The 27041-nt window shown below is 38.5% G+C and overlaps 2 protein-coding genes across 5 annotated transcripts in view; both read right to left on the bottom strand.

Annotated features, from left to right (window-relative positions):
• Positions 1-5403, bottom strand: part of LOC143738200 (uncharacterized) — a 113122-nt gene extending 107719 nt beyond the window's left edge. For 2 of the 4 annotated variants that reach the window (XR_013203847.1, XM_077230227.1), the window contains exon 1: positions 5331-5398. Coding sequence is in view for 3 of the 4 variants with exons in the window: in XM_077230227.1 (XP_077086342.1) it covers positions 5331-5348 (18 nt within the window). In the remaining variant the exon portion in view is untranslated. Of the gene's footprint in view, positions 1-5287 lie in introns of all 4 variants that reach the window. The other 2 variants (XM_077230228.1, XM_077230229.1) reach the window with 2 other exon arrangements.
• On the bottom strand, positions 17-25500 carry LOC143738204 (uncharacterized). The gene is made up of 8 exons (XM_077230234.1): positions 24992-25500; positions 18667-18707; positions 17724-18026; positions 17335-17587; positions 17146-17214; positions 16755-17001; positions 4684-5179; positions 17-92 (listed from the first exon to the last, which is right to left on the bottom strand). The coding sequence occupies exons 4-6, from the start codon at positions 17531-17533 to the stop codon at positions 16850-16852; spliced, it is 420 nt and encodes a 139-aa protein (XP_077086349.1). The 5' UTR covers positions 17534-17587; positions 17724-18026; positions 18667-18707; positions 24992-25500; the 3' UTR covers positions 17-92; positions 4684-5179; positions 16755-16849.
• Positions 25501-27041: the final 1541 nt, after the last annotated feature.

Raw genomic sequence — 27041 nt, 5'->3', positions numbered from 1 at the left:
ATTGATAGTGTATGTTTGTGATCCGTAAATATACTCTGATATGCAAAAAAACAAAAAACAAGTGTATAAAATCTATTTAGCAAATAACTACACTTCCCTTTCGAGGGAACTCGCACAGCGTCGTTGAAAACGACTCTTTGGGGACGCTCCCTTAGCGTGCGCCTCTGAAGTATGAATGAAACTAATCCAATCCTGATTGGTGTTGCGTCATGACGTAACATGTGACGGCACATAAAAGAGACGCCGGCACACACACACATTAGCTTTCGCTCTTCAGCAAGCGTTCTCTGTGAAACTGTCTGTCTTATTTGGTGTTGTTTTGTCTGTGCAAAGCTCTATATTATGGCGAGTGAACAATACACTAAGTGTGTGCACCCCTGCCCTAGATATCTCACGGGTGGGGACACGCATCAGTTGTGTGTGTATTGTTTAGGGGCGCAGCACGCACAGGCAGCTCTCGAGGGGGCTGCCTGTGAACACTGAGAAGCACTTCCTATTAGAGTGCTGCGCTCCCGCTTGGCTATATTTTCTGATGATGGCCAGGCTCGCGATCCGCGCGATTCGGGTGGCGCGTCCGTTGAGGCGGTGCGGTGGCTTAGATCGTGGGGATCGCAGAAGGATCTCGCGGATAAGAACGAAACTGCTGAGGCACTTTTTCGTTCATCATCGGCAGATTCTATAACACTCGTTCACGACACAGAAGCGCGCGATGCGGCTTCTTCTGCCCGTGATGAGTGCCCGGTGCTCAAGCTATCTGTTTCTGAGGAAGTAGATGTGCTCAGCATCGGGAGCGAGTCACACTCACCGGCTCAAGTTTCTGCTTATGTAGAGCTATTGGAGGTTGTGACGCGTGCTGTGGCCAGACTAAAAAGAAAAAAGAAAAAGAAAAAAAAAATATATATATATAATAAAATATATATATCAGCTGGCCACAAAATAAGCAGGATGATCCCCGTCAAAGCAAGCTAAACGAGGGATTCCTGCAGCACTGTTCACAACCTCACTGTCGGTCTCATCCTCCAAATACCAACTGGTCATACTATTTCTCCATGGTGTTTGGAGGATGAGACCGACAGTCAGGTCCAGGGTTCCTTCCTGGGACCTGGCGGTGGTTCTCGAAGGGCTATCCCTGGCTCTGTTCGAATACCTCCAGTTGGCTTCGCCCAGGACCTCACGTTCAAGATAGCCTTTCTCTTAGCTATTTCTTTAAAGAGACTGGGAGATCTCCAAGCCCTGATAGTCAGGGCCACAGTCAGGGCCTTGAGAGGTCCTCTTCTTGGAGGAGGTTGGACCTACTGTAGTGTGTTTTGGGTCACCTATTAGGGGCTCCCGGCTATACAAACCATACGTAGGCCTACACGGTGCGCAATTTGCCTTCACCTTTGGCCGTAAGGGCTCATTCTACTAGAGGCATGGCGTCCTCTAGGGCCCTCCTCTCGGGAGTGCCTCTCCAGGAGATCTGTGAGGCAGCCGGTTGGGCTACCCCGCATCACAAACTGATCTCTGCCTGAGATCAGTTTCACTCTAGGGCAGGCCTTTTTCGGTGGGTGGCCTAGTGGGCATTCGTTTTCCCCAAAGAGTCGTTTTCAACGACGCAGTGCGAGTTCCCTTGAAAGGGAACGTCTCGGGTTATGACTATAACCCTTGTTCCCTGAGGAGGGAACGAGACACTGCGTCGTTGAAAACGACTCTTTGGGGAAAACGAATGCCCACTAGGCCACCCACCGAAAAAGGCCTGCCCTAGAGTGAAACTGATCTCGCCCCTCTATGCCTAGGAGCAGCTTGCTTCATCGCGAGTGTAGGGTATCTGGACTGTGTCAGGACGACTCATGCACTTATACATGTAAGAATGCTTTTAACCTCTCTGACTCTGGTTCATAACTCAGGTTGGGCACCACAGAGTCTGCCCCTAATGGCGTTCATTGACACTTTCATGGCGAACTGAGTAAAACCAAGCCTCCCCTTTCCAACGAGAAGGAACTTGTGTACGACACACAGCAGGGGGGTCAGGCCTCAAAGATGTTATCTCCTCAGAGCCAAGCCAGAATGGAGACCAGAGCACATTCAAACACACACACACACAAGAACCTTTCTCCAATATCCTCACTGTAAGGACTGGGCGAGGGGTGAATCTGAATAACTAAATACATCCTAGCTAAAATCCCATTGCCTTCAGGCCCAAAAAGCCTGGATGTAAATTAACATACACACACACACACACACACACACACACACACACACACACAACCACACACGCATCCCCCACAAGTGAAGCCCGCTCAGGACAGAGCGTGGTGTCCAGTTACGAGACATTTTTATGACTGACTGGAATGTCCCAAAGAAGGTGATTCTAAAGAGAAAGAAACTTCTCTTTTTAGACATTTAACCAGATTTATTCGATGTGTTTTTATGTGTGTCCATTTGCCCATGTCACATTGGAATGACTATGATTTTATCGTAGCTTAAAGTGAATTATAAATACCATCATTATGCATTTCAAATATAACTGTCTATTCCCATAACTTGTACACATAGTTCTGGACACCTCCAGAATGCTTTCGGTGTGATCAATCAGAATACGTACAGTAATATCCAGTAAAATATAGTTTACTATGTTTTCCATCTTTGGAGTGAAAAGAGACCAAAACTAACATCACTGGTGTTCTTAGATAACAGCGTTTACGACCCAAAGGAATGTTCACAGAACTGTGGCTCTCTCTGAATTCTAACCAAGGAGGAGAAATTAATCCTGTATTCATATATATATATATATATGCTATTATATATCCACTTGAGAATTGTATGAACAATGTATCTAAGTTCCCTATTTCATGAGTTGCCTTTTTGTGGTTTGGTCTATGTTTCTCGACAACTCTAATGCGATAATGTTTTAAACTTTGCCAACTAATGTTTAACCAAATCCATTTGTGGCAAGTTTGGTCTCGATAAACTCCAATCTTCATTCCCCATTTGTTAATTGACATTACATTTTGCTAAACTTTGTGACACATTAGTATTATAAGAATTGTGAAGATTCTTCTCTTAAACACCCAATGAAACTAGAGATTTAAATGCCTGGTTATAACACAAAGGGTCATAAAATCTCCCTCCAAAGGGACAGCTCCTGATTGGACCCTCTTCCAAAAGAAGGCGGAAACGTCAGGTCTTCAAAAGGACTGAATACCAGTTTATCCCTCTCTTACCCTCTTGTCCTCGTGTCATAATGTAACGTCTCGCTTCCGGGCGAGCTCTTCGCCTTTCTTTTATTTGTTTCTAGTCTAGTTTGTGTTTTTCAGTCTTAGATAAGTCTCCGTGTTTAATTCCAATCGACGTGTGAAAAGAACACCGCGTGACATATCTCTTCAGCAAATCCATCTACAAGGGACCTTTAAACGAGCGCGCGCTCGTTTTGAAGGAGAAACACGCGCACGTGACCACGTGACGAGAGACGCACACGCGCTTCTTCACCAGCCATGCAAAGATGTAACGTTAACTCCGCGTGATTTCCCCGTAGAGATCTTTATTTCTTTTCTTTGTTAGTCAAAGTTTTGTTTTCCGTAGTCGACTCTGTTCACTTCCACAAAGTGAAACGAACTTAGCCGAACTATTTTCCTTTGGTAATGTTACCCCAAAGACTTGGAAACTCCGTTCAACACGCGCGCCAAGCAGCACCCAGTGACGCTTCCTAAAGGACTCCGCTCACACACGCGCAGGAATGCCGCGACACAGAGAGACCCAGAAACTTAAGTATATCTCTTTATAGAGCTTCTAAGAAGCATTAAGATGATGTTTTCGTGTTGTTACAGACAGGGGACTGTCAGGGGGAATGTTACCAATGCTCTCTCTCTCTCTCTCTCTCTCTCTCTCTCTCCCTCTTCCCCTCTCACACGTGTTTCCATTGTCCACACTCTATGCATTTCTCGTTCATCGATGCCTTATCGTGTTTTGTTTGTTTATTATGTTTGTAAATACATATGTCCCATGTAACCGTAGTAAATACATAAGTAGTTCTGCCGTATTAAATTCATTATATTCATGTTGATTGTTTACTGGCTCTTTGCTCATTTTCAAGTCCCTTAAGTGAAAGACCTTTAGCTACAAGCTTACAAATTAAAGATACTTTAAAGAGTATTTGTTTATAGGGCAGGAATCCCAATTCTTGTGGCCACAGAATTGCTTTTCCTGAAATCCTATAAAGTAAGATGATATTGTGGATCCCCACAAATATTATTCGGACAATTGAGCTAATTAATTTTGCCTGTTTCGCAGGACGTGGTCCTTGTAATTAATTACAATCAACTTGTGGTTAATTGCAAGGATACGCATGCATGCAGGTAAAATGACATATCATCCCTTATCAGGAGATTTATTAACATGTAAGACTGATCTAATCCAAACATGTATGAATAATTATTAATTACCAATTATTAATTATGATATGCAAATCCCCCACGGATTAGATCCGCCCCTGAGTCTTTACACGAGGCTAATGTGTGTGTGTGCCGGCGTCTCTTTTATGTGCCGTCACATGTTACGTCATGACGCAACACCAATCAGGATTGGATTAGTTTCATTCATACTTCAGAGGCGCACGCTAAGGGAGCGTCCCCAAATAGTCGTTTTCAACGACGCAGTGTCTCGTTCCCTTCTCAGGGAACAAGGGTTATAGTCATAACCCGAGACGTTTTCCCACCCATGCATTTCTCTCAATTACAAACAGCCAGATCCATATCTGTTAAAACTAAAATTATGTTTAGATATCGTATTGAGTGGCTCATCTTACCCCCTATACTGATAAGTTTGTGAAGCTACAATGAGAAAAACTGAAATCTGTTACCTTCAATCTTCAGTCTGATGGGTTTGTTGAAGTGCATCTCTGGAGCGTCAGACTTTATTCCACAGAAATAAAGGCCTGAATCTGATTCTGTTACTCCAGAAATAGTTAAAGAGACTCTGGTGACCCAACTGTCTGCAGTCATTTTCATACGAGTACGGTTCTGATTGTAGTTGATGAGAACTTATTTTCCACCTTTGTCCTTCTCTGCAGAAATCAGCAGAACGAGCTCTTCAGATCTGAGAAGATACCAGGAGACTTCATATCTGTTTCTCATGCTGCAGTTCAGAGTGATGTTTTCTCCAATCTGAACTCTCACATCAGAAGATCCTCGGACTGACAAATCTGGAGAGACATTAATAAACACACATGCCTTTAGACTATGTTAATAGCTTTTGTATTTGTATATTGATATGTTAAATTTCATGAATGTTTGAAAAATAATATATTTACCACTGGATATGATTTGCATAATCCAATATGAAAATACACAGAAGAAAATTACTTTCTCCATTGTGTCTGTCGCTCGGAAAGGTGTTGAACAAACTAAAGGTTTCAGATAAATACTGAGTCACTGAAACCACAGTGTTTCCACTTCCTTTCCAGAGCAAAGTAAAGCTATGAATAATAATCTCTATATCAGATCAAGTGTTACATCCTCACATCAAACCTAGACTAAAAAAAAACTTGATTTCTCAATGGAATTTTTACTGAATGTGGTTTACTTTTGCTTGCATAGACGCTTGGCTAACAAAATCATACATATTCCAGGTGTCATGCAGTGAATATTTTTTAACAGCTTACATACTTTTAACATTTATACATTAAAAATCTCTTTACAAAAATTAACGAAAACAAATCATGTCTCTTCCTGATTTATATAACGTAACATGAGTGTATAACTTTACAACAGTCTCATGATAACACGTAATGTTTAAGCATTATGGTTAAACTTTCAGAAGAGTGCATGTGTTTGTTGTATTTTAAGAAAAGAGATATCCCTGAGATAACGGGAATGAGCATTGCATCAGACGTGTGGAGATGGGGAAAACTTTGTTTTTCTGTGAATACTGAAGCCTGATTGGTTCACGTCTGTGCACCAGCAGAGAAAATTGGCTTTTCAGCCCGCCACAACACGTCTGTCTATTTAAGTTTCGCTGAAAGCCATTTTTAGTCTGAATTTTAAGTCAGCAGCGTCAACTCGAGTGTAGGCACAGTAGCACGGCAAGCTACGCAACACTCGCTCCGTTATCTCAGGGAACCGAGGTTACGTTACTAACCAGAGCATTCCCTTTCAATACGGTTAACTTGCAAGTAAATTCTTCTGACGTGTATGGGGAACACGAGTCCATATGTCACCAACACAGGTCAGGGCGGTCACCAGATGACCGGCCACGCCCCTCACCCGTGCACCACCGCGAGGAGCCGACACCGCAAGAACACAACAGGCAGACAGAATGGGGTTTAATAAGAACAAGTACTTTATTGAATTAAGAAGTCTATAAAAGCAATCTTCGTTCCGTTGGCCACGGGGCTCTAGAAAGGTGTGTAGAGAGGCCTCTTCTTCGCAAGACTCAATTAGAACTGGACAAGGGTCAGAGTTTCATCACCGCAATTGGTTTCCTGAGAAGTTCGGCGCGAACGAGGGTGAGTATGGACTCGGATTGCAGGGAAGATAAGTACTGCACCAACGTAGCTATCCACTCACAGGACTCAGGCAGATAGGATGAGAAGTATTTCACCAGCGTAGCTGTACACTCACAGGACTCAGACAGAGAGGATGAGAAGTATTTCACCAATGCGGCTGTGTACTCACAGGACTCAGGCAGAGAGGATGATAGTATGTCACCAGCGCAGCTGTACACTCACAGAGCTCAGGCAGGGAGGATGATAGTATTTCACCAGCGTAGCTGTACACTCACAGAGCTCAGGCAGAGAGGATGATAGTATGTCACCAGCGTAGCTGTACACTCACAGAGCTCAGGCAGAGAGGATGAGAAGTATTTCACCAGCGTAGCTGTACACTCACAGAGCTCAGGCAGGGAGGATGATAGTATTTCACCAGGGCAGCTGTACACTCACAGGACTCAGAGAGAGAGGATGAGAAGTATTTCACCAGCGTAGCTGTACACTCACAGAGCTCAGGCAGGGAGGATGATAGTATTTCACCAGGGCAGCTGTACACTCACAGGGCTCAGGCAGAGAGGATGAGAAGTATTTCACCAATGCGGCAGTATAATCACAGGACGCGGGCAGAGAGGATGATAAGATGTCACCAGCGCAGCTGTACACTCACAGGACTCAGACAGATAGGATGAGAAGTATTTCACCAATGCGGCTGTGTACTCACAGGACTCAGGCAGAGAGGATGATAGTATGTCACCAGCGTAGCTGTACACTCACAGGACTCAGACAGATAGGATGAGAAGTATTTCACCAATGCGGCTGTGTACTCACAGGACTCAGGCAGAGAGGATGATAGTATGTCACCAGCTCAGCTGTACACTCACAGGACTCAGACAGAGAGGATGAGAAGTATTTCACCAGCGTAGCTGTACACTCACAGAGCTCAGGCAGGGAGGATGATAGTATTTCACCAGCGCAGCTGTACACTCACAGGACTCAGACAGAGAAGTATTTCACCAGCGTAGCTGTACACTCACAGGGCTCAGGCAGAGAGGATGAAAAGTATTTCACCAATGCGGCTGTATACTCACAGGACGCAGGCAGAGAGGATGATAAGATGTCACCAGCGCAGCTGTACACTCACAGGACACAGGCAGAGAGGATGATAATATGTCACCAGCGTAGCTGTACACTCACAGGGCTCAGACAGAGAGGATGAGAAGTATTTCACCAATGCGGCTGTATACTCACAGGACGCAGGCAGAGAGGATGATAATATGTCACCAGGGCAGCTGTACACTCACAGGACTCAGACAGATAGGATGAGAAGTATTTCACCAGCGTAGCTGTACACTCACAGGACTCAGACAGATAGGATGAGAAGTATTTCACCAGCGTAGCTGTACACTCACAGGGCTCAGACAGATAGGATGAGAAGTATTTCACCAATGCGGCTGTATACTCATAGGACGCAGGCAGAGAGGATGATAATATGTCACCAGCGTAGCTGTACACTCACAGGACTCAGGCAGATAGGATGAGAAGTATTTCACCAGCGTAGCTGTACACTCACAGGACTCAGACAGATAGGATGAGAAGTATTTCACCAGCGTAGCTGTACACTCACAGGACTCAGACAGATAGGATGAGAAGTATTTCACCAGCGTAGCTGTACACTCACAGGACTCAGGCAGATAGGATGAGAAGTATTTCACCAGCGTAGCTGTACACTCACAGGACTCAGACAGATAGGATGAGAAGTATTTCACCAGCGTAGCTGTACACTCACAGGACTCAGACAGATAGGATGAGAAGTATTTCACCAGCGTAGCTGTACACTCACAGGACTCAGACAGAGAGGATGAGAAGTATTTCACCAATGCGGCTGTGTACCCACAGGATGCAGGCAGAGAGGATGATAGTATGTCACCAGCGTAGCTGTACACTCACAGAGCTCAGGCAGAGAGGATGATAGTATTTCACCTGCGCAGCTGTACACTCACAGGACTCAGAGAGAGAGGATGAGAAGTATTTCACCAGCGTAGCTGTACACTCACAGGGCTCAGGCAGAGAGGATGAGAAGTATTTCACCAATGCGGCTGTGTACTCACAGGACGCAGGCAGAGAGGATGATAATATGTTTGATACTTCACCACCAGGGATTCCTCTTCAATAAGATTCCAGAGGAGATCGACACGTGGATGATCCAGGCCCACTACTGCCTCAGCAAACAACACCCCGAACTCGTGTTCTGTTACAATCTTCACAAACAATCACACGTGAAAAGGAACACAGCAAACACTGCAAATCACTGCACTCACAGAATTAGGACTCTAGTGTGGGGCTCCGTCCACCACTCGTGCTGGAAATTCGATGGAGATTAGTGGTAAAGCATTAAACACATCCTAAAACCCGCAAGTTCATCCCAGACACCCGTCTCAATGATGTTCTCTCGCAGACGTTCGCTGCACGAATCAACTGTGCTATAATCCCGTTCCCAATATCACTTATCTGTCTCGGCCACCGAGTCTCCCTCCACTCTCCAATCAAACTCCAGCCTGCTAGTGTCACTTCCTTGCCCGGCTTCCGGTCGCTCGTCACATCTGCCTCATAAATCCCTTTCTGCCACAACACAACCGAACCGAACCGAACCCACTCCGTCCAGAAGACTCGCCGCCCGTTAACTTCTCGCTCTTTTCCTTTTTTTTTTTTCTTCTAAGGTGATGTATTGCCTTTTTATCCTCCCTCCCCTCAGCGCGAGCTCCAATCACCGCACCTCCGCGTTCCTCTCCCACACCGGTTTCCAATAGCTGTTAATGAACGTCATTGGCCGCTATCGCCGAACCCGGAACTCCCCGGGTCCCTCACCGGAAGCTTCTCCTCCCGGAAACTCTAGCTCGCCTCAATGGTTCTGCTTCAATTAATCTGTCACCCGTGACACATAGCCCCGGGCGTTTGATGCCAAGGGCCCCATGGCAAGGTACTAGAAATATAAGGACTTAAAATACATCCGATAAGACGGGATTGGGTCCAGAACCGAAGCCTGTGGGGCATGACAACATTAGGTAAAAACTCTAAAGACTGGGGTGCAACTAAGCAGACAATATCTGTGCTTGAAGAGCAGGGACGTTTAGGTTGTAGAACCTGGCAAAAGTGGACAGTGAAGACCAGTCAGACGCTCACTCCGCTAGTCCAAGCCAAGCGTGCCACACGAGTCCTGAAAACTGAAGCCAAAGTGCCTTGATTGCCCCCTGGTGGCTGGATGCAGTATATGTCATAAACCCCGCCCTCTCCATGAAACAATGAACGCGAGACAAACGAAACAATCAAATTACACTTTAAAAAATCTTTTTCCAAAGATGGTTTCTGTCATTTTAGACAGTTTTTATCACGGTGATGTTAGTTCAAGTGTTCATTCTATAAATAAGTTTGGTTTTAGTTAGTTATTTGATGCTATACATACGGGGATGTGACGTCATGATTGACAGCGGAGATTGACAGCTTCTCTGAGTGAAGTAGGCAGTGAGGCGCCAACTGACTTTTTCCGGATCTTAGGGAGGAGATTGGAGCTTAAACTTTAATTTCTTCATTTGCATAACTGTACTATTATGCGGGAGTGTGGGTGGGGCCTTGATATCGCGTCTCCACTTCACACTCACTACAGCGCAGACTCGAGACTCAAGATGTCAGCGCCATATTGGGACACTGGTGGCTTCACGCCTTGCATATTTTTTTACAGTTTATGGTACAAGCCCACGAGGATGCCATAACTCTAGTGTAATGGGCCATCACTCCAATAAGGCACTGCAAATCCAAGGACTAGTGCTATTGCGTCCACTATCCAGTGCGATAGTCCCTGCTTCGTAATTGGTAGCCCCTTCGAGCGGTCTCTGAAGAAAACAAATAGATGTTCTGGAGAGCTCAATGTACACCCTAAGGGCCTGAACCGGTCAAGGTGGGTGAGCCGTAGAAGGGAGAGCAGAGAGCAAAATGACTTGTGCCCTAAAGGGTGTGGAGAGCACAGGCACATAGTCTCATCTAAGCTTAAGGACAGTGTTGCTGTCATTGGGCCCAAAATTGAGGCAGGAATCATCCACTAAAAGATCCTGCAGGTCACCGATTCGCTGGACCGATGCTAGGGCCAGCAGGAGAGCGGTCTTTAGCGAGAGAGTTCGAAGGTCGGATGTCATGAGCTGCTTAAACAGAGGACCATGAATTTATCTCAAGACAATGGACAGATCCGTGTTGGAGTAAGGCTGGATTAACCTCTTGGCCCCTCTGAGAAATCTGACCACTGAGTCATATTTCCCAACTGACTGGTCAGCAATAGGAGCGTGTTATACCACTATAGCTGCCGTGTGTACTTTGAGCATGGACGGGGTGCATCCGCCATCCAACAGTTCCTGAAGGAATGCAAGAACATGAGCGATCTCACAAAAATGGGGTCTATATTCCGAGCTGAGCACCAGTCGGAGAAAATAGACCATTTCTGGGCATAAAGGCACCTTTAGAAGGTGCCCCAGCCTCAAAGATCGTGTTCATAACCTCCCGGAAAGGCATGAAGGGTCCAATTGAGCAGCCACAGATGGAGGCTCAACAATTAGGGTTGGGGATGCCAGATTGACCCCTCTGCCTGTGAAAGGAGTGGGATTTTCCTCAGCAGGATTGGCCATGGGGCTGCTGATCAATTATCAATTATCCCCGAGAACCATGGCTGGATCTGCCAGTGGTTTACAAGTAAAACTCAGCATCTGTGTTCTCTTATTCATTGATGACCTGAGGGAGCAGAGCTAACGGAACGAAGGCGTGAATGAGTCCTTTTCCCTCGAGAAGAATATTGGGCAGTGGGATTTCTCTTTCAAGGCAAAGACGTCCACCTCTACTTACCTGAAAAATGCTCCCGATCATGCAAACCATTGGGGTGTTGAGTCTCCATTGCCCCGTTGACGGTCTGTTCCGGGACAGAATATCTACTCACAGGCACATGTATTGCTTTTGCCCAGCGAAAATTGTACTTTGTAACATGCCCACAGAAGGAGGCGGCACGCCAGCTTGTCTATCAGATGGGACTTGAGACCCCCTTGGTCATTTATATAGGCTAAAACTCTTAATGCTGTCCGATCAGACCAGGACATGGTGCCCCCTGAATTCTGACTGAAAAACTCCTTGAAGCCCAGAAGCACTGCCATCATCTCTGAGCAGTTGATGTGTCAGTTCATCATTGGCTCCATCCAGGAGCCGAAGGCAGGCCTGCCGTCACATAAAGTGCCCCAACCCGTCTTGGAGGTGTCTTGAAGGGCCTTCAACCAGTGTTGAAGTGGCTGCATATGTAACAGGTCCAAAGGAATTACTGAGGAGGCTGCAGCCATGAGGCCCAGTAGCTTGTGAAACATTTTCAGGGAGAGGTTGTCCCCAACTTTGAATTGGGTATTGAGAAAAATATTAATATTTAACACGTTACAAAGTAAAATTCTAGCTTCTGGCTAAACGAACATACGCAGTTTACTTACGCCTAAAGTACAACTTATGCAACTTGTGACGTCAGAAGTAGTGTAGTGCGTCATGGCGTAGCGTAAATATCAGCAGTGCATCGCATTACTCGTGTAAGTTGTGCTTTACACTTAAGTTGAGTCCGTATGCCCATTTGGGCGGAATCTACTTGTTTTGCTATAAAAAGTTTTAAATATGTATATTTTTCTTAAACAAACGCATTGCCACACTTCAGAATGCCTTTATTAACCCGCCGGAGCCATGTGGAGCACTTTTATCATGGATAGATACACTTTTGTGGACTTGTGAACTCTGAAAAATTTTATTCGTCTGAAAGAAGAATTGAATATACACCTGTGACTTGAGGGTGAGTAAATCATGGGCTAATTTTCATTTTTGGGTGAACTATCCCTTTAAGTCCATTTACTATCACACACATACACACACACACACACTTTAAATGATCATGTATGGCTGCCCCTTATTTGTAAAGCGCTTGATGTGCAGAGAAAAGCGCTATATAAATGTAATGAAGTATTATTAATATTATTATTAATATTATTATGAGTCGTGTTCTGGCGTCAAAACGTCGTAAATCACTGTAAATTTAACGAGATTACAAACTAAACTGAATTTGAAAGTAATTTAGGTGAGCTGAAAAACTCTTCCAGTGGGTGGAGTATGGGAGAGCGTGGCACAAACCTATAGTTACATAGTGATATCATTACTGGATGACGTAAGGAACCATTGAATCGTTTTTTTTTTTTTTTTTAACCAGTTCATTGAAACGAACTGTCTGAAAGAACCGGTTCGTGGAAATAAATTGGACTTTACATCACTATTATACGGTGGCCGAGAGAGCTCAATGTGCTGCAACTTAACAAAACGCAAACAAATAGTAAAAAACGCATGCAACTAGAAAAAAAACGCATGCAAGTAGAAAAAAACGCATGCAAGTAGAAAAAAACACCTGCAAATTAAGAAAACATCTTCATCAGTTTCACAACACATGTGTGCTCCAAATACTCACAGCACAACCAAATACAGAAACGCGCTACAAAAGTTCACAACACAACCAAATACAGAAACGCGCTACAAAAGTTCACAACACAACCAAATACAGAAACGCGCTACAAAAGTTCACAACACAACCAAATACAGAAACGCGCTACAAATAACACAGACCACAACGGAAATGTTTCCGGGGGAACCAAATAAGTGACGAACCTGGCTCGGACGTGCGAACAGCTCAAAATTCGACTTTATTTTATTTTATTTATTTTAACTTTGTTTTTTGTTTTTTGCAAAACATACAGAGATTAAATTTTTATGACATACAACTTGTATAAAATAAACAAAATGTATTAACAATATGTTCAATGTCATCAGAATACAAATGAGAAAAGAGCAATGAGCTGAAAACTAAAATAAATAAATAAAAAAGATAGAGAAGAAGAACATGAAGGAAAGATTTTAATCTATACAGTTACAATGTACAAATTGTTGCATGTTATGTTTAAATTTTCATAAAGAAATGTTTCATGAGAAATGTTAGGTAGTGTAGGGTAAAGTTGAGACACTGACACATAACGCATATTTTTTTTTTAAATTGTTAAGTAAAAATAAAAAAATACATTTACTTGCAACTGTTATGTTAACAGCATTATATTTCTGTCGTCATAACAGCTATTCAGCTGATGGACAACGTGCTGCGTTGTCATGGGAACATCCCAGGTGAAAATAATGAGGAAATTACTTGTCTTTCGTTGCTCCCTTCATCAAGTGCGTTCCAAACGGCTACATAATGGCACACTAGTGCCCTGCTCACTCCCAAGTCCCACTTGAAGAGCTCTGCCGTCTGCCCTTCGAAGGGAGTAGGGCATAGGGATGCTCACGAGCAATAAGCACGTCCGAGCCGGGTTCGTCACTTATTTGGTTCCCCCGGAAACATTTCCGTTGTGGTCTGTGTTATTTGCAGCGCGTTTCTGTATTTGGTTGTGCTGTGAACTTTTGCAGCGCGTTTCTGTATTTGGTTGTGCTGTGAGTATTTGGAGCACACGTGTTGTGAAACTGATGAAGATGTTTTCTTAATTTGCAGGTGTTTTTTTTTCTATTTGCATGTGTTTTTTTCTATTTGCATGCGTTTTTTACTATTTGTAGCCTGCGTTTTCTTAAGTTGCAGCACGTTGAGCTCTCTCGGCCACCGTACTATTACAAACTTTGGCTGTATTAATAAAGTGCACGACGAAGAACTCAAACAAGGATAGTCTTAAATCAAACTATACACAACAGTACACACATAAGATCACAGGGAGCAACACAACCACGTAAATCAATAACCACACAGAACAATGAATAGAAAGGTAAATACACAGGTATTCAAAGTAAGAACAGATGAACTGAATCAGTAACTACGGAAACTCTTTTATGGCATAAGAACACAGGCAGGCCAGAACAAAAAACATAGTGGAATGAAACTAAAACAGAACACGTTACATTAACATTTAAATTAAATGAATGCACCAGATACTGGAAGCATTGTCATATACAGAAATGATTGTCTCATGGTTAATTCTCATATATAAATACTGTATATTGATTGGGATTCCTGTTGTCCTGGTCAGCTGTATAGAGTTTCACACATATTCAATGAGCTCAACAATCATGATTTGCAATATTCCTTCACTGCAGCGACAAACAGTACAAAAACAACAATTGCTGACCTCACAAGACAGTCATATTTGCACATATTTGATTATCAAAACCTTCAGTCAAAAATCTTTGACACAGTATATAATGAACAATTAGTGCGAAACCAACAACCATTGTGCTGCTCTTAGATTAAGAGCTAAATGACAAAAACAAAACTACAAATATGATCAAATTCCATATTAAAATAAATAATTAATTAATTAAAATTCCAAATATTGTATCCAAAATCCAAATATTACTTCATCAAATATGGTTAAGACATTTATAAAGGAGCAAGTGTTTTTAATGGTATAGTGTTTTCTCAATTCATATTTTAAATACAGCTTTACGAAGAATAGTACCTGAAAATCCCATAGTAAACAGTCAAATTTGTGCAAAGATTGCATATAAACTGTTGACAACTGAATGGTTTGAGGAATATGAAAAATGCTGTTAATTTATAAACTATAGATATGTTGCTAGATGGCAACCCAACTGAACACTTATGGAAGCTCTTTTGGTGCGATATTTGCCTCCTACATTTACTTCCAGATTCATCTATACTTTTATTTGGAAATTGTTCTAGATGTATGCAACATCTTTTAAGTCAAATTCTTACATTTGAGTCTTTAATTCGTTGATTCATTCAGGAAACGAAGCAAGTGACTGTCTTTATGAATACATAATTTAATAGTTGACTCAAACAATTCATTAAAAAATTAAGATACATTTATCAGTGAAACAGTGTTGATAATGTTGATCTGAGATGCGCAACGGTTCTGCTTTGGGTTTATTTTGAACTATTCTCATTTGAGAAAAAGAGCAAAAACTGACAATATTGTGTCTGAAATATAACATAATATTAAAGGGGTGGTTGATTATGATTTCACTTTTCTAACTGTAGTTAGTGTGTAATGTTGTTGTTTGAGCATAAACAACATTTGCAAAGTTACAACGCTCAAAGTTCAAAGCAAAGGGAGATATTTTCTTTTATAGAAATTGCTTTTTAAGGACTACAACAAACAGCTGGTAACTACACGAGCTTCTTCACGGGTTACTGACAATACCAACCCTAACATTTACATAAACCCCTCCTCCAGAACACGATTTATAGATTATAGATTATAATGATAGAATATGCTAATCAATGACTAGAAGATAACTACACATCAGCTACATAAATTCATCAACTAACAATTCAGAAATGTTGTCTACATGTTTTCACTTCTTATTGAGTCTCTCCATCTTTCTGACTCCGGTTTGAACGTAAAAGGCTAAACGTTTTTGAAATGTTCAGTGCATGTCTGTGTGAGGTAAAAGGACACAAGCTCTTAAAGCTCCGCCCTCTGTGCCGGGAGTAGCAGCTCATTTGCATTTAAAGGGACAGACACAAAAGACCAGCTAAACAATTAAATTACACTTCAAATATATTTTTTCCAAAGATGGTTTCTGTCATTTACTGTAGTTTTTATCACAAGTTTGTTTTCAGTTCGTTATTTGATGCGGTGGTGTGGCGTCATGATTGACAGCTGTGATTGACAGGTTCTCTGAGCGAATTAGTCACTGAAGCACCAACAGACTTTTTTGTGGGATCTTCGGAGGACTGAGGAGATTGGAGATTTAAATTTAATATCTAAATTTCTATAATTCATTTTAAAAAGTGCAGGAGCATGTGCTTGCGATTGATTCTGCGAGAGTGAGGGCGGGGCCTTGATTTCGCGGCTTTACTTCCAGATCGCTACTGCGCAGACGCAGGTATCAAGATGTCAGCGCTCTATCGGGACACTGGCGGCTTCACTTCTCACCAATGGAAGAGAGCGAAGGGGCGTCGTCCATCTTTTTTTACAGTCTATGGTTTTTACTCACCCTCAAAAAGTGACAATTTTAACATGCTATATTAAAATATCTGTGGGGAATTTTGAGCATTGTTGCCACATATATTGAATTCAGGGTCATTCTAACTGTATTCTACTAGTCTACGTCACGCAGTGAACGTGTGCACTATCAAGCCTTGTTTTTTCAAAGTGAGTGTCATACTCAATAATTTCAGCTTGCACATCATTAAAACATCAAATACTATACTACCTTAGATTATATACTGTATATCACAGACCTCTAGCTGCAAAAGTATGTGGACAGACTCCTCTGCAGATCTGTTACTCCGAAGGCAGATTACAAGAAACCAGTGTCGTCACTAGATGTTCGGGACTAGTGTACAATGTCTTGCATTGGGACACCCTGGTAGTGATCAGTGTTTCTGCGCTGACGTTGGTATTTCTTATAGATAGCATATATAATCCCAGCCAGAATCACCAGACCCAGCAGAGCTCCAGACACTGACAGTCCAATAATCAAAGGCTCTACAGCAGAAAGGAGGAAGGAGGGAAGAGAACACAAGTTAAAAAAAAAATATATATATATATATATATATTATATATATTTTTTTTTTATCTCACTGCTTAAAGATTTTGTAAAGCTCTCGATGTCTCTCCTGTTTTACTTACTATTTTGTTCAGTATCATTCGTTTTGTGATCAACATATGTCATCTTTGAGTCTGATCCTGTACCAGATTCTGTAGATGATTTCAAAGGTTACTCACACAGTTTAGCATTTGTTGTTCAAATCGTGATGAATAAAACTCAGGTTTAAAATCAGCTCAAATATTTCTGCTGATCCAGTGATTTTCTCTCACCTGTGACTGTGACTGTGATCAAGATTTCATTATTAGAGTCCAGAACTCTGTATGTTCCAGTGTCAGTGACTGTAAAATTACTAATGGTCAGATTCCTATCTTTCACAATCACTCGATCATTCAGCTTCTTATCGTCTATCGTCCACACCTTCTTCACTTCTCCACTGGAGTTTAACTCCACTCCACTGTTGAACAGCATTGATCAACAGAGAATCAAAATGTAGATCATCGCCTGTGTTCACAGAGATCTCATCTGAGGAGAAACAAAGAAATTCATCATTATAATAAAGGTGTCAATCAATCAAAACACATATTAAGGATTAAGATGGGAAAGAAACTTAAATCATTAAAAAAAATCACATTCCTTGTTTAATCAGTTTGGAATTTACCATGAACATGAAGATGGAACTTCAGCTCATTTTTGTAATTGAATCTCAATAAGTATGGCCCAGGGTCACTGAAGTTTAGATCCTTCAGGATGATGTCACATGCTCCTTTTTTACACACTCGGCCACTTTCATGCTTATATTCCTCATTCAGACAATCAGGGATGTCAGAAAAGTGTATGATACTTTTGTAACGAATGAAACGAATATCAGAAATGTCTTTGGTCTGATATTCACAATGCAGGGTGACGTTTCCTCCCTTTATTCCTTCCACATGTTTAAGGGCGGTTCCTACAGGGGGGGTTTCTGCAAATAAATCATCAATATGAAAATTAAATGTGGCGTTTCTGTCTTTTCTTAGTAATCAGTGTTATCATATAACAGAATTATTCAGTTATAATAGAAATTAAAATAATGTTGCTTAAGTCAAGTATTTTTCTTTTAGTTTCACCACACACACACACACACACACATATCCACATCCAATGAGTTTCAATGTTGAGCATCAGAAATAAATGAAAAGTTTAAGGTTGTTGGTTGGAGCCAAGGTCTATTGCTGATGGAAATTAAATTATGCCCGATGCAAAAAACATTGTAATTTCGCATCTAAATCACAGTTTGGTTATTCTCGCTTTCTTCTGTTCAGCTTATGAAACAAGTTTTGTGTCTTATTGGCCTTTCAGAGCTAACACACAAGCCTCATTCATGACAATAATACAGTGCAGTTGTAGTGAAATCCTGAAAATCCTGCCCAAAAAATGTTTATTAATAAATTAAATGCATAAATAAGTCAGTGACATCATGATGTGTGATGATGTAATATTCATCATCAGTCCACAAATGACAAAAAAAGTCACTTGGCTTTAGTGGCACGACAAAAACAATACTAAAATAACTCAACATAGAAAAAAAATGAAATAAATGAATGAATAAAAATGACACTGACCGCTATGACTGATAAAGAGAAACAGCAGCAGCAGCTTCAACCTGTCGACAGAACAGAAGGACAGCTGTGTGACAGATTCTTCACAAAGACCAATCGAACATCTTACAGACCACAATACAGCTAACTCTAAACTTCCCATTTCATTTTGTATTTAAAGATTTTGCATGAATATTTAACACATGTATTGTAATCCAATCATAAACATCAACTATTATCTGAATCTTAAATTCTATGTTTTCTAAATTATTCCAGTGTATTAAAGCAATTATTTCGTGAAGCCAGGCTTAATGCTTTTATAAAACAGTTAGTCCATAAAAAATATTTATTTTATTATTTACGCGCAGTGTTGCAGTTATGCTGATGTAGTGAGTTCACAGGTCAGGTGTAGCCTATGTTTGTAGAGTAATTCACAATGGCGTTGAACACGGCTGAACAATGTAACATGTATGTTCTGTTTCTAAATGCTTCATTGGGATTTCTCTCTATTTCCCAGTGATCTTATTAATCAGCCGTTTAGTTCTTCGTTTCCTCTAGTATTTATAGTTCTGTTTTTCCTAATGTTCCTTTTTCCTGTTTTCATCAATGTTGAGGTGTTTTATATCCGTTTGCCTGGAGTTTCCTGGATTAGATAGTTCACCCAAAAATACAAATAAAATAACTTTGTAAAGTAAAATAACTAGCTTCCGGCCAAATGAACATACGGATTCCACTTAAGTGATATTTACGCTATTTCTGACTTTATAAGTTGCGTAAGTTGCGCTTTAGACATAAGTTTGGCCGGAAGCTAGAATTTTACATGTTAAATATTAATATTTTTCTAACACAAACACATGGCTTCGCTTCAGAAGGCCTTTATTAACCCCCAGGAGCCTGTGGAGCACTTTAATCAGGGATAAATACACTATTATGATGGATAAATACGCTATTATGATGGATAAATACACTATTATGATGGATAAATACAAAATTATGATGGATAAATACACTATTATGATGGATAAATACAAAATTATGATGGATAAATACACTATTATGATGGATAAATACACTATTATGATGGATAAATACGCTATTATGATGGATAAATACACTATTATGATGGATAAATACACTATTATGATGGATAAATACGCTATTATGATGGATAAATACACTATTATGATGGATAAATACACTATTATGATGGATAAATACGCTATTATGATGGATAAATACACTATTATGATGGATAAATACGCTATTATGATGGATAAATACGCTATTATGATGGATAAATACACTATTATGATGGATAAATACGCTATTATGATGGATTAATACGCTATTATGATGGATAAATACACTATTATGATGGATAAATACGCTATTATGATGGATAAATACACTATTATGATGGATAAATACGCTATTATGATGGATAAATACGCTATTATGATGGATAAATACACTATTATGATGGATAAATACGCTATTATGATGGATAAATACGCTAATATGATGGATAAATACGCTATTATGATGGATAAATATACTATTATGATGGATAAATACGCTATTATGATGGATAAATACGCTATTATGATGGATAAATACGCTATTATGATGGATAAATACGCTATTATGATGGATAAATTCGCTATTATGATGGATAAATACGCTATTATGATGGATAAATACACTATTATGATGGATAAATACACTATTATGATGGATAAATTCGCTATTATGATGGATAAATACGCTATTATGATGGATAAATTCGCTATTATGATGGATAAATACGCTATTATGATGGATAAATACACTATTATGATGGATAAATACACTATTATGATGGATAAATACACTATTATGATGGATAAATACGCTATTATGATGGATAAATACGCTATTATGATGGATAAATACGCTATTATGATGGATAAATACACTATTATGATGGATAAATTCGCTATTATGATGGATAAATACGCTATTATGATGGATAAATTCGCTATTATGATGGATAAATACGCTATTATGATGGATAAATACACTATTATGATGGATAAATACGCTATTATGATGGATAAATACGCTATTATGATGGATTAATACGCTATTATGATGGATAAATACACTATTATGATGGATAAATACACTATTATGATGGATAAATACGCTATTATGATGGATAAATACACTATTATGATGGATAAATACACTATTATGATGGATAAATACGCTATTATGATGGATAAATACACTATTATGATGGATAAATACACTATTATGATGGATAAATACGCTATTATGATGGATAAATACACTATTATGATGGATAAATACGCTATTATGATGGATAAATACGCTATTATGATGGATAAATACACTATTATGATGGATAAATACGCTATTATGATGGATTAATACGCTATTATGATGGATAAATACACTATTATGATGGATAAATACGCTATTATGATGGATAAATACACTATTATGATGGATAAATACGCTATTATGATGGATAAATACGCTATTATGATGGATAAATACACTATTATGATGGATAAATACACTATTATGATGGATAAATACAAAATTATGATGGATAAATACACTATTATGATGGATAAATACAAAATTATGATGGATAAATACACTATTATGATGGATAAATACACTATTATGATGGATAAATACGCTATTATGATGGATAAATACACTATTATGATGGATAAATACACTATTATGATGGATAAATACGCTATTATGATGGATAAATACACTATTATGATGGATAAATACACTATTATGATGGATAAATACGCTATTATGATGGATAAATACACTATTATGATGGATAAATACGCTATTATGATGGATAAATACGCTATTATGATGGATAAATACACTATTATGATGGATAAATACGCTATTATGATGGATTAATACGCTATTATGATGGATAAATACACTATTATGATGGATAAATACGCTATTATGATGGATAAATACACTATTATGATGGATAAATACGCTATTATGATGGATAAATACGCTATTATGATGGATAAATACACTATTATGATGGATAAATACGCTATTATGATGGATAAATACGCTAATATGATGGATAAATACGCTATTATGATGGATAAATATACTATTATGATGGATAAATACGCTATTATGATGGATAAATACGCTATTATGATGGATAAATACGCTATTATGATGGATAAATACGCTATTATGATGGATAAATTCGCTATTATGATGGATAAATACGCTATTATGATGGATAAATACACTATTATGATGGATAAATACACTATTATGATGGATAAATTCGCTATTATGATGGATAAATACGCTATTATGATGGATAAATTCGCTATTATGATGGATAAATACGCTATTATGATGGATAAATACACTATTATGATGGATAAATACACTATTATGATGGATAAATACACTATTATGATGGATAAATACGCTATTATGATGGATAAATACGCTATTATGATGGATAAATACGCTATTATGATGGATAAATACACTATTATGATGGATAAATTCGCTATTATGATGGATAAATACGCTATTATGATGGATAAATTCGCTATTATGATGGATAAATACGCTATTATGATGGATAAATACACTATTATGATGGATAAATACGCTATTATGATGGATAAATACGCTATTATGATGGATTAATACGCTATTATGATGGATAAATACACTATTATGATGGATAAATACACTATTATGATGGATAAATACGCTATTATGATGGATAAATACACTATTATGATGGATAAATACACTATTATGATGGATAAATACGCTATTATGATGGATAAATACACTATTATGATGGATAAATACACTATTATGATGGATAAATACGCTATTATGATGGATAAATACACTATTATGATGGATAAATACGCTATTATGATGGATAAATACGCTATTATGATGGATAAATACACTATTATGATGGATAAATACGCTATTATGATGGATTAATACGCTATTATGATGGATAAATACACTATTATGATGGATAAATACGCTATTATGATGGATAAATACACTATTATGATGGATAAATACGCTATTATGATGGATAAATACGCTATTATGATGGATAAATACACTATTATGATGGATAAATACGCTATTATGATGGATAAATACGCTAATATGATGGATAAATACGCTATTATGATGGATAAATACGCTATTATGATGGATAAATATACTATTATGATGGATAAATACGCTATTATGATGGATAAATACGCTATTATGATGGATAAATACGCTATTATGATGGATAAATTCGCTATTATGATGGATAAATACGCTATTATGATGGATAAATACACTATTATGATGGATAAATACACTATTATGATGGATAAATACGCTATTATGATGGATAAATACGCTATTATGATGGATACATACGCTATTATGATGGATAAATACGCTATTATGATGGATAAATACGCTATTATGATGGATAAATACACTATTATGATGGATAAATTCGCTATTATGATGGATAAATACGCTATTATGATGGATAAATACGCTATTATGATGGATAAATTCGCTATTATGATGGATAAATACGCTATTATGATGGATAAATACACTATTATGATGGATAAATACACTATTATGATGGATAAATACACTATTATGATGGATAAATACGCTATTATGATGGATAAATACGCTATTATGATGGATAAATACGCTATTATGATGGATAAATACACTATTATGATGGATAAATTCGCTATTATGATGGATAAATACGCTATTATGATGGATAAATTCGCTATTATGATGGATAAATACGCTATTATGATGGATAAATACGCTATTATGATGGATAAATTCGCTATTATGATGGATAAATACGCTATTATGATGGATAAATTCGCTATTATGATGGATAAATACGCTATTATGATGGATAAATACGCTATTATGATGGATAAATACACTATTATGATGGATAAATTCGCTATTATGATGGATAAATACGCTATTATGATGGATAAATACACTATTATGATGGATAAATACGCTATTATGATGGATAAATTCGCTATTATGATGGATAAATACGCTATTATGATGGATAAATTCGCTATTATGATGGATAAATACGCTATTATGATGGATAAATACGCTATTATGATGGATAAATTCGCTATTATGATGGATAAATACGCTATTATGATGGATAAATACGCTATTATGATGGATAAATACGCTATTATGATGGATAAATACACTATTATGATGGATAAATTCGCTATTATGATGGATAAATACACTATTATGATGGATAAATTCGCTATTATGATGGATAAATACGCTATTATGATGGATAGATGCACTTTTATGATGATGGATAGATGATCTTTTATGATGGACAGATGCACTTTTATGGACTTCAAAACAGAAATAGTAATTCACTGCCATTATAAAGCTTGGAAGAGCCAGGACATTTATTAATATAACTCTGATTGTATTTGTCTGAAAGATGAATGTCATATACACCTAGGATGAGTTGAGGGTGAGTAAATCATGGGATAATTTTCTTTTTTGGGTGAACTATCCCACAAACAACAGGTTTTAAAAACTCAGTAACTTGTTACCTGATTTAAATTTTGTTTTCTTTATAATATTATTATATTTTATGTTTATTGTGTATTTATGTCAATCAGTTTGTACTTTCTTCCGCACTGGAAGTTTCTGTCATCAAGACAAATTCCTTGTGTTTGTGTAAACATATTGGCAATAAAGTTCATTCTGATTCTGACAATCGGAGTAATCAACAATCTAGGCCCTAATTATAATCTAATTACATAATCTAATCTAGTTATTCTATATTATTTACCCCATTAATGAAATCAAAGGGATGGAAATGCGTAGCGCAAAATACCTGTCCCAAACAGATTAATACAATAACTTCTTGCGGTGCATAGATAAAAAAAAAAAAAACTAAAAAAAAACTACATCCGCACATGAAAATTGTTTACATAAATAGTCTACATATTTATACATATCACAACAACTTCATCTTCTATTCAAAGCTTTGACATTTCTAAAAACCTGACTAATGAAAAACATAATTTTTCATTATTTGGTCATTATTTGTAAATTACATCTAAAACATTCGTCATAAAGACGTTGATTTATTTCCTTAGCATTGCTAGCAGGTTTATTTTTCTACATTAAAATAACAAAACTATTAGTATAATTAAGAATATAAAAACACACATTTTAAAACGTGAAAACTTACATGGTAAAAGTTCTGCATGAGAGTCAAAGCTTCTTTAATCACTGAAGTTTTCGCGATAGTTAAAGGAGTTAAAGGTTAATGTGAAAATGAAAGTAAAGGTAGCCTACATGGTGCGCGCGCTTCCAGAGATTGAGACTCAGCACAGACTTATCACCGGTCAGACACTGACACTCCACAGTTCGCTATTCATCATTAGTTGCTGGACAGTCCTGATAACAAGTCTGATCACTTTTCCCCCCATTCAGCTTTATATTTGGAGAGCCTCTTCATGCGTCCTTCTGTTTCTGTGTCCACTTGGCTCAGTCTCCTGGCAGGATCGTGTCTTGAGATCAGGGGCGGAGTGGCAATCGGGAGAGTCGGGATTTTTCCCGGTGGGCCAGTAGTGTTTCGAGGCCGCGAGGGCCGGTCTGATAATAGTTATACATTGCAATGGTCTTATCAACACCATCCGGCGGCCTGGTGTGCGGCCGCTGCCCAAACTGTACAGTCTCTCTGCTCAACCCGTAAATAAATGAATCGATCCTCAAAATCAGTTTCAGTTTCGAAATGGTTCAGTGGTATATTTCTTGCCAAGCGTATCAGAGGTTACGGGTTCTGGTCCGCCCTTGTATAGTTTTTTTTTCTCTCATCAAAACTGAATATGTTCATCAGTGGTTACAGGCTATATCAAGCAGGTACACGTTTTTGTGCATTAACTGCATTTTATTTTGTCATTTCAACGAAATGAATAGAGTGTCTTCGCAACAACTATAGATTGAAGCGCGCGTCCGAGTGAAGACTTCGCACCGCGCGCCACAAGAGAACACTGTATCCATGACAACCGATTGCCGCGGCAACGAGCGCTCAGCTTGATTTTTTTTTAAAAAACACACATTTTAGCGCTAGATTCTCTTATTTAATAGCGAACTAAATGAATGCTCTGCTAGTTGATTGGAGATGTTTTATTTATTTATATTAGTACATCCATGCCTCAATGTTTCAAAAAGTGGCGGGGGACAATATCGATCCTGAGAAAATGTGGTGTGACACGACTTCACTGGATCCAAACAAATCAATCTAACCATAGAGGTGACCAGTAGTGGTGGCTTTCTTAATCTATTTAAAATAATTTTGCAAGGGTTCTTGCAAAAAATATATATATATTTTTTTTTTTTTACCAAAAATACACCCCTAGGCCGGTGGTCTACGAAATTTCCCGGTAGATATTTTCGTCCCACTCCGCCCCAGCTTGAGATCACAAGTGTGGTCAATCAGTGCCAGAGTTTAATTGTCAAAAATCAAAAATAAATCTCGCTAATTTTATTTATATATAGCCAAAACAGCTCCTTGTCGCGAAACATAAAAAATCTCAAAATTTTGCGACAAACTCCCGCAACTGCGCTACACACAGGCTGCAGTAACGCGTCATGACCACCAGATGGACATGTCATGATTTCTATTCTTTGCTGAAGAAAATCAGGAAATTATTTAATTTTGCTTAATTCTCGTAATAATTGGTCGCATCATCATGTGAAACCATTTTTTGTTGTTCTAAAAGCATGAAGGACATCATTGAACAGTTGTGAGGTTTATAGCATTGGTAATGATCAGATTTCCTGCCAGAAAATGCACAAACATGTATTATTATTATTTCTTAGTTTTAATGTTTATTTGGTCAGAACTCTCAACAATACATTTAACTTTGAAGACATTTTATTTAAATCAAGGTTTATGTGCAATTATGAAATTTAAATTGTATCCTAAACTCAGATTATATTATGTTTTCTCCCTGAACTCTGATCCCTGTGAACATTGATACACATCCTTTTAAACTACCTTGATACTAGCTATACTATTTGACATTGATATGTTAAATTCATGAATGTTTGAAATAGAATATGTGAAATACCTGTATGTGATTTGTATAATCCAACAAGAAAATACACAGAAGAAGAAAATGACTTTCTCCATTGTGTCTGTTCGTAAAGTTGTCGATCAAACTAAGGTTTCAGCTCAATGCAGAGACACTTAAACCACACAGATTATAAAGCATTGAATAATAGTCTCTATC

The sequence above is a fragment of the Siphateles boraxobius genome, unplaced genomic scaffold, assembly GCF_051911475.1.
Source record: "Siphateles boraxobius isolate OS27281-9 unplaced genomic scaffold, OSU_SipBor_1 14, whole genome shotgun sequence".
Taxonomy (NCBI): Eukaryota; Metazoa; Chordata; class Actinopteri; order Cypriniformes; family Leuciscidae; genus Siphateles; species Siphateles boraxobius.
This window is presented reverse-complemented; position numbering and strand designations above follow the sequence as displayed.

What these genes read in the sequence shown, in the direction of transcription:
- LOC143738204 (XM_077230234.1), bottom strand. Translation starts at nt 17,533, where the DNA reads ATGCTGTTCAACAGTGGAGTGGAGTTAAACTCCAGTGGAGAAGTGAAG. An exon ending in GATCACAGTCACAGTCACAG is followed by an intron (nt 17,215 to 17,334) that starts GTGAGAGAAAAT and finishes AATCATCTACAG; the next exon opens with AATCTGGTACAGGATCAGAC. An exon ending in GAATGATACTGAACAAAATA is followed by an intron (nt 17,002 to 17,145) that starts GTAAGTAAAACA and finishes TTTCTGCTGTAG; the next exon opens with AGCCTTTGATTATTGGACTG.